The 9,008-nt window shown below is 49.7% G+C and overlaps 1 protein-coding gene across 1 annotated transcript; it reads left to right on the top strand.

Annotated features, from left to right (window-relative positions):
- The first annotated feature begins 2,751 nt into the window (after positions 1–2,751).
- Positions 2,752–8,888, top strand: ICAM3 (intercellular adhesion molecule 3). The gene is made up of 7 exons (XM_016207942.2): positions 2,752–2,833; positions 3,406–3,672; positions 6,716–7,021; positions 7,343–7,630; positions 7,936–8,211; positions 8,314–8,562; positions 8,648–8,888. The coding sequence occupies exons 1-7, from the start codon at positions 2,752–2,754 to the stop codon at positions 8,830–8,832; spliced, it is 1,653 nt and encodes a 550-aa protein (XP_016063428.2). The 3' UTR covers positions 8,833–8,888.
- The last annotated feature ends 120 nt before the right edge of the window (positions 8,889–9,008 follow it).

Genomic DNA, 9,008 nt, shown 5'->3' with positions numbered 1-9,008 from the left:
GGACTGAAGGTTTCTCTTCCTTTTTCCCCCCTTGCAACATACTTGTTGAAGAAATAAGGTGGTTTTCCTGTAGTATGTGTCAGAATTTCCTTTTTTTAAATTTTTTATTGTTGACGGTGTTACAGATATGCCATTTTCCCCTCCTTTGCCCCACTTCACCCAGCCCCCGCCTCATCCCAGGCCTTCACCACACTATTGTCTGTGTCTGTGTGCTATGCATATATACATATAAGTTCTTTGGTTAATCTCTTCCCGAGAACTTTCTTTTTAAGGCTGAATCATATTCTATTGCATGTATACAACACATTTTGTTTACCCAGTCATCTGTTGATGGAACTTGGGTTGTTTCCACCTTTGGCTATTGTGAACAGTGCTGCTATGAACATTGGTGTGCAAATATCTTTTTGAGTCCTGGCTCTCTTTTTTTTAAAGAATTTTATTTATTATTGATTGATTGATTTTCTCCTGAGAGAAAGAGAAACACTGATTTGTTGTTCCACTTATTTATGCATTCATTGGTTGCTTCTTGTATGTGCCCTGACCGAGGACGGAACCCGCAGCCTTGACGTATCAGGACAACTCTCCAACCAACTGAGCTACCTGGCCAGGGCCTGAATCCCTGCTTTCAATTATTTTAGGAGGAATTGCTGGATCATTCTGTTTAACTTTTGGAGGAACAATCAAAGTTTTATATTCCCAGCAAAGTATGAATGTTCCAGTTTCTCCATATCCTCACCAACACTTGCTGTTTTCTTTTTTTTTTAGTGTAGCCATCTTAATAGGTGTGAAGTACTATCTCATTGTGGTTTTGATTTGCATTTCCCTAATAACTAATAATGTTGAGCACCTTTTCTTTGGAGAAATATTTATTCAATTTCTTTGCCCAGTTTTGAATGAGTTTTTGCTGTTGAGTTATAAAAATTCTTTATAATCTGGATATAATCTCTTATCAGATATATTATTTACAAATACTTTTTAGTTTTATTTGCCCTTTCAGCACCCTCTAGGAAATAGATGGGGGAGCAGGGCAGCAGAGGAGACCCCTGATTGGAGGGGGAGGTGTGCCAGGTGACAGAAGAGGGGGCATGGCCTTAGTGATGGGGAGAGTGGATGAGTGCTGGGTGCCATCAAGGCCCTCAACAGGTCCTTCACTGGAACCCAGATCAGAGGAACAAGAGGCAGATTGGAGCCTGGCTCAGCGGTTGAGCATCGACCTATGATCGAGAAGATCGCAGTTTGATTCCCAGTCAGGGCACATGCCCGGGTTGCAGGGCATGCAGGAGGCTACCCATAGATGTTTTGCTCTCACGTTGATGTTTCTCTCTCTTCCTCTCTCTCTAAAAATCAATTTAAAAAGTTAAAAAAACAAAAATAAAAAACAAGAAAAAATAAGTAGCATCCTTGACAGATGGTGTCTCAGGATTCACTTGTTCCCTAACAACCCCACCTCACCACTGTGCATAGGGAATGTGGGGATCTCCCAAAACCTTCAAAGGTAAAGGGCCCTACAGGAGCCACTCCAGGGGCCAACAAAGAGCTTGGCACAAGAGCCCAATAAATGTGGGCTCTGTTCATTTTCATGGCTTTACTCATCTTAGGGGATCTGTCTTTATCACCTCCAAATCTCTTATTTGTCCCCCAAGAATGCTGAGATCTCACACTAACCCCTTGAGGCCCTGCCTCGAAGTCCCCTGTTGTTCTCTTGAAATGTTGCCTTGAAATCCCACCTTATCACTTCAAGGACAGAGTCTGGAGGTCACCCATTACCTTTCTAGAACAGAACACCTTCCCCTTTGTTACTGAACTAAAGGGTTTGGTTACCTGCATGCATCAAAGCCCAATCAAAAGCAAACAGGAGTTTGCAGCCAAGTAAAGGTTTATTAAGGGAATGGTGCTATACCTGAGTCACAGGTGAGCTTGTGCTCAAAGACCTGGCTCCCTGATGGCTTCCTGGGGATGGGTTATATAGGGGACTAAGGGAGTTAGGGATGTGGTCTCTATTGATGAGTCTGCTCTAGGGTAAAGGAAGGGGTAGCTGATCATTGCATCTGGTCCTGATGTCAGCCATGGCTCCATTGTCTGGTTTTGCAAGGATTTGGTTGGTGAGATTATTCAACTTCCTTGGGTCCCTAGCTGAAATACAACTCAGGCCTAGATGTTATCTTCCTCTGTGGTCAATAGACCCTGGGCTTTGTTCCTAAGATTATTTGATGCTGACCAGAACCGCATTGTCCTGAAGGTTTAGAGATAAAGGGAGTGGACCTACAAGGGAGAGGTGGAAGACTTAGGGTGTGGAATGAGGCCAGTTTGATCACAAAGAAAGAAAGGAGAAAAGGTCATATCAAAGGAATGAAGTCTCTGTACAATTACACATTCACCTAAGTTCAATAGGAAGGAAGTTTCTCACCTTCCTCCAACCCCCGCCCCCAAGGCCCTCAGTAATGAGAACAAAGGAAGATGACTGTTTGCATTTCCTGTGAATTCATTTGGGAGCCAGAAGTGTAACTGAAGCTCACCCAGTCAGAGATTCAACAGTGCCCTGCGCCCAGGCGCTAGTTGGGCTCCCCACTCTGCACCTCCGGGGCCACAGAGCATCCTCCCTGCCCTCCCCCGGGCCTGAACAAGGTGCAGCCCCAACTGCAACCTTAACTTCCGCAACCTTAACTTCCGTGGCTGTGCTTCTGTTTCTGCTTCCTGCTGCTCTGCTCGGTGCTACATTAAGGCAGCACTATCCTCCACAGGCTGGCCACCATGGTGCCCTTGGAGCCACTGTCCAGGGCCTGCTGGACTCTGCTCATCTCTCTGCTTCTGGTCTGCTGTCTGCTGCCTCCAGGTGAGGCGAGTCAACGTGGGGAGGGCTAGAGTTGGGGGCTGGTAGAGAATAGGGGACTGGAGAAAGCAAAAGTCCCCACATCCTACAGCTGTGGTTCACTACAAACACTTCCTTGAACACAGATCAGACAGGGGGCTCACCAGTGTCCTGGATAGAAAGTTGTGGGACCTTAACTCAGCCTTCAGGGCTTCTCAAGGCTCAGTACCTGCCCCAAGAGTTGTTCTCCCCCAACTCCCCCCCCCCCCGTTCCATCTGTACCTTTGACCTCTGCCTACACTCTTCTCTCTGCCAGGATCACTCTTCTCTATTACTTGGCTCCTACTTACCCTTCAAAACTGGCTGTAGTTGTCTCCTCCAAGAAGCTTCCCTGACAGTTCCTCCTATAGGCTCCTATGGGCCTCCCTCTAAGCTCTTCCCAGTCCCTGACCCATCACCTGTTTTCCCCACAGGACTGGAAACACCATGAAGGCAGAGACCATATCTTGGGTAGAGGAGGTGTTGGATGGTAGGGCCTCAAGATGAATATGCTGGGGGTCAGTGGGTCAACCAGCAGAGCTTCCCTGTTCCCACAGGTGTCCAGGGACAGGAGTTCCTGCTTCAGGTGGAGCCGCAGGACCCTGTGGTACTTGCTGGAGAGTCTCTCTTGGTAAACTGCAGTACAGATTGCCCCCAACCTGAACTCATTACCCTGGAGACATCCCTTTTCAAGGAGTCAATGGGCAAAGGCCTGGGCTGGGCAGCCTTCCAGCTCAGCAATGTGACTGGTGACAGTGTGGTCCTATGCTCCGGCTTCTGCAATGGTTTGCAGATCACAGGCTCATCTAACATCACAGTATACCGTGAGTAGATGTACCTGGAGGTGGGACTGGCCTCAGGCAGTGGTGGGGGTAAATGGCCAATGGTGTGGGGAGTGGGCCCTGAGTTTGCAGGAATGGACCAGGCCTCTGAGCCAGAGCTTGGACCTGTACATGTGTGAATGTGTGTGTGAGAGAGTGTGTGTGTGTGAAAGAGACAGAGACAGACAGACAGAGATGCATCTCAACCATATGCCAGGGTGGTAGTGTAAAATAAATTTATTTGGGTCCCAGCAAGCATTTAAAAATGATAGTACATGTCTTTTATTTATTACTTATATATACATATATATTTTGATTTTTTATATGTCTTTATTGATTTCAGAGAGAGGAAGGGAGAGGGAGAGAGATAGAAACATCAATGATGAGTCACTGATCGGCTGCCTCCTGCACGCCCCCAACTGGGGCTCGAACCCACAACCCAGGCATGTGCCCTGACTGGGAATCGAACCACAATCTCCTGGATCATAGGTCGGTGCTCAACTGCTAAGCCACACCGGCCAGGCTATTATATTTTTATGGCAGGTAATAAATCAGTGGGGTTCCAAAATCAAAAAGTATAAAAATGTATAAATGTCAAATCTCCATTTACCTAGTGCTGCTAGCAGTGACCACTGTTTTAAGTGCTGATAACCACTGTGGCCCTCATTCAATCCTTACAAACATCCCAGGATGGGGTGGGGGTGCACTTATGAGTCTCATTTCACAGCTAAAGAAACTGAGGCTCAGTGGGGTGGAGGCATTTGCCAGGGTTCACAGCCCATGAATGGTGAGGCTGGCAGTTCAGCTCCCAAGTCCCTGTTCTTTTTTTTTTTTAATCCTCGCCCGAGGCTATTATTTTTTCCCCAGTGCTTTTCAGAGAGTGGAAGGGAGAGAGAGAGAGAAACATGGATGTGAGAGAGACACATGGATTGGTTGCCTCCTGTACATGCTCCAACCAGGGCCAGGGTCAGGGATCGAGCCTGCCTGCCACCGAGGCATGTGCCCTTGGCTGGAATCAAAGCTGGAACCCTTCAGTCTGAGGGCCAACTCTCTAACTGTTGAGCAAACTGGCCAGGGCCTGAGTCCCTGTTCTTAACAAGGGGTGGGGGTCGAGGGTTGCAGGCTTAATCTCCAGTAGGGGGCATGCAGGAGGCAGCCGATAGATGTTTCTATCTCTCCCTCTCCCTTCTTCTCTCTGAAATCAATAAAAACACATTTATTTTTAAAAAGGCAAACAATAGACTAGAAAATAGCAGATTACTCATGGTGCCTACCGTTTTGTGAAGCCTTCACAGATAAGTATAGTAATCATGTGTAACCATGTGTATGGTCTTGTGTGGGTACCAGTGTCTATACGTGTTTGTGTACCTACATGTGTCCATGAGCATATATGTCTATGTCATTAAGTCTGTGTCTGTGAGTGTACATGTCTATGTGTGTGCCTGTGTCTGTATTTATGTATCTTTCTATGTATATCTCCATGACTGTCTCTGTATCTCTATGTGTGATTGGGGCAAGTGTGTTTGTATCAGTATCTGTGTGTCTGTGGATATGGATGTCTGTGTCAGTATGTGTCTATGTATATGTGTTTGTATCTACATATATTTTTGTGTGATGTGTACATCTGCGTGTCTCTCTGTTTGTATGTATCTGTGTGTCTGTCTGGTCCTTCTGTCCAGTGCTGTGCAGGAAACTGTTGGTCTTGGCTCATGAGATCTGACTGTGCTCATCTCTTCCCAACTCTGTCTCACATTGGGTAGCTAGCTTGATATCAGCCATAGTGGGAGTATTTACACTGCAGAAATTGGCAAATGCTCTTTATCCGGGTTCCCCATCCCTACCCCCAAGAGCCCAAGCATAACCAGAATTTACCAGCATAACACTATCTCTGACCAGTGGTGCCTGAGGTTAAGATGGAATCTTCCTTGTTAAATATTCTAAAATTGTAGTAGGGTGTTAAATATTTTTCATAGCAGCCAGTCCCTGGGCCTCTCTGACAGCTTGAGATCCAAGCTCGAGTTGTCGAAGGTGAGAGTAAGATGCTTCCCAAGGAGGTTTAGGGTTCGGTTATGTGTGCCTGTGAAGGGCACTGCAGCTATATCTGGGAGAAGACCCAGCCTGGAGGTTATCAGGTCCCCCATGATTGTGCCAAAGCACCTTGAGAAGCTGCCCCGGGCAGGTAGTCTGTGAAAGTCTTGAGCACCTGGGACTGATCGGGAAGGGCTGGACCAAGCTCTTCAAGAGAGGCCAAGGCTAGAGTCCAGAAGCTGGGAGTCCCTAGATGTGACAGTAAAGAGGCAGGTGGACACATAGGTCTAAAGTTTGGGCGACCCACATTCTAACCTGGGTTCTACCCCTTCCTAGGTGTGCATCTATGGGCAGATCACTTCTCTGGGCCTGTTTCTCCATCTATAGAAAGAATAATAGAGAAAATTCTACTCAGTTGCTATGTGAATGAAGGTGGATGCCTGTATCACATCTGCAAAGTTTAAGGAAAGTTCTAAACAGGAACTTTTATAATTACTATTAACATCACAAGTGGTCATAGACGTTAGTACCCCCCCCCCCTTTTAAAATATCTTTATTGATTTCAGAGAGGAGAGGGAGAGAGAGACAGAAACATCAATGATGAGAGTCATTGCTAGGCTGCCTCCTGCGCGCCCCACACTGGAGATCGAGTGCGCAACCCAGGCATGTGCCCTGATCGGGAATCAAACCTTGATCTTCTGGATCATAGGTCAATACTCAACCACTGAGACACGCCAGGTGGGCTCTTCTTTTTTTAACTGTGAGGCCCTTGGGAAGAGCAAATGTGACTTTTATTTCAGTGCCTGGCAAGGTGTCTGACAAAACAGGAATAATCATGATGCTAATGACAATAGCAAACACTTCCCACTGGCACATTTCTAAGCCCTTGAGGTTTATCAACTCAAAGTTCACAGTTCTGCACTGGGCCACCCTCAGGTCCTCTCCACTCCCTGGGGTGGAGGATACAGGGCTGGCTGATAAGTTTCTGTTCTTCCCTCCTTCTACCCCCCTGCCCCAGGGTTTCCAGAGCATGTGGAGCTGGCACCCATGTCCCCCTGGAAGCCTATAGGCAAAAATCTCACCTTGCGCTGCTGCGTGGAAGGCGGGGCACCCCGAACCAGCCTCTTCGTGTTGCTGCTCCGTGGGGAGGAGGTGCTGAGCCGGCAGCTGGCAGTTGGGGAGCCTGCAGAAGTCAATACCACGGTGTTAGTGGGCAGAAACGATCACGGTGCCAATTTCTCTTGCCGCTGGGAACTGGACCTGCGGCCCCAAGGGCTGGGACTGTTCCAGAACAGCTCAGTCCCCAGGCAGCTCCAAACCTTTGGTGAGGGAAGGGACTGCAGATTGTGGGTGATGAGCTGAGCCAAAGTAGGGGTGCCCTGGTCATGAGGTTTCTGAGAATGGGGTAGCCTGTACCTCAAGGGCTTCTGGGAAGGCCTGCCCTTGGCCATTGGGTGGGTGGCCCACAGCAGCGGGTATTTTTGAAAAGTATGAGCAGATAGATGTGTCCTAGGAAGGGGGTAATCCAGGTTACAAGGTATTCTGGGAAAGAAGGACCCTGGTTGGGGGGGTATGAGTGTGTCACAGGGAAAGGGGCATCCACGGCTGTGTGAGACCTCTGGCTCATTCCCACTCTTCTCCCCAGTCCTGCCTGTGACGCCCCCACGTCTCTTTGTTCCCCGGTTCTTGGAGGTGGGAACATCCCAGGCCGTGAACTGCACCCTGGACGGGCTGTTTCCCGCCTCTGAGGCCCAGGTCCAACTGGCTCTGGGGGACCAGATGCTGCATCCTACAGTAGTGAGCCACGGTGACACGCTCATGGCCACAGCCACAGCCACAGCAAGCGGGGAACTAGAGGGAGCACAGGAGATTGTCTGCAATGTGACCCTGGCGGGGGAGAGCCGGAAGACTCAGGAGAACTTGACCATTTATAGTAAGAGGGGGCGGGGCCAAAACAGCAGAACTGAGGGCAAGGGGGTGGGGCTTAATTACCCCAAAGGGCAAGGCACCAGGGAAGCGAAGCCGGAAAGGCGGGGCCTGAGCCGCCAAAGCGGAAGGAGATGCAGAATGGGCGGGGCCTGGGTCATCATTAGAGTAGGGCCAGAGTACCCCAAGTTAGATGGGGCGAAAGAGTAGCTAAAAGGAAAGGCCTGGATACTCTGATTTGTGGGTAGAGGGCTGGGCTTGGCCGGTGTGAGGGAGTGGTTAGCAAATTCCCAGGCAATGCCACTCCTTTAGGTTTCTCGGGGCCCATGATGAACCTGAGCGGGACCCTCAGGAACCTGAGCCAGCCGACAGTCCCTGAGGGTACCACAGTGAATGTGACTTGCGCTGCTGGAGCCCAAGTCCAGGTCACGCTGGACGGAGTTCCCGCTGTGGCCCCAGGACAGCTCGCCCTGCTTCAGCTAAACGCCACTGAGAGGGACGACAGACGCAGCTTCTTCTGCAATGCCACCCTCGAGGTGGATGGGGTGGTCTTGCACAGGAACAGGAGCGTCCAGCTGCGTGTACTGTGTGAGTAGGTCACTCTGACTTTAATCCTTCGTATGGAAAGACTTGATGCTCTCTTGCCCCATTGTACCTCGGGGTGTGTCTGATCATTTGGCGGTCTCACAGATGGTCCTAAGATTGACCCAGCCAAATGTCCTCAGCACTTGACGTGGAAAGATAAAACAACCCAAGTCCTTCAGTGCCAAGCCCGGGGCAACCCGGATCCCCAGCTACGGTGTTTGCATGAAGCCTCCAGTGTCCAGGTGCCCATCGGGATCCCATTCCGCGTCAGGTTAAACTACAGTGGTATCTACTACTGCCAAGCAGCCAACTCACAGGGCATGCACTCTCTCATCGTGGTGATGAACGTTCAGGGTGAGCTGAGGCGAGTCTGCGGGTCTAGAAGGCAAGCCTAGGAGGGGCATGGGTGCAAGTATTTACTCCTTGTTTTTCTGCACAGATTGTAACTCCCTCACCGTCACCATCGTCCTGGGGGTATTGACGATCCTGGGCCTTGTGACTGTCATCGCGGCCTTAATGTACGTCTTCGGGAGGCATAAACGTAGTGACAAGTACGAAGTGAATCAGGGGAGCGCCTGGTTGCCCCTCGCGTCTAAACAGCCTGACGAGGCGCCGGGGGAGTAGCCATTCTGAGCCTCGGGCCAGCGGGGTAACGGGCCAAAGACGACGGGAGTTTGGCTGTATCCCCTGGTTCCCCAACAATAAAGCCCTCAAAATCCGTGTCTGTGGCTTGATTCCACCGGCGCTGAGGGGATCTCCCAATGCGCTGCGCGTCCGTTGAGTGACATCTTGGGGGCGGA

The sequence above is a fragment of the Miniopterus natalensis genome, chromosome 4 (assembly GCF_054644295.1).
Source record: "Miniopterus natalensis isolate mMinNat1 chromosome 4, mMinNat1.hap1, whole genome shotgun sequence".
NCBI classification, from domain to species: domain Eukaryota; kingdom Metazoa; phylum Chordata; class Mammalia; order Chiroptera; family Miniopteridae; genus Miniopterus; species Miniopterus natalensis.
The sequence above is the reverse complement of the archived record's forward strand: the minus strand, read 5'-3'. Positions and strand labels throughout refer to the sequence as shown.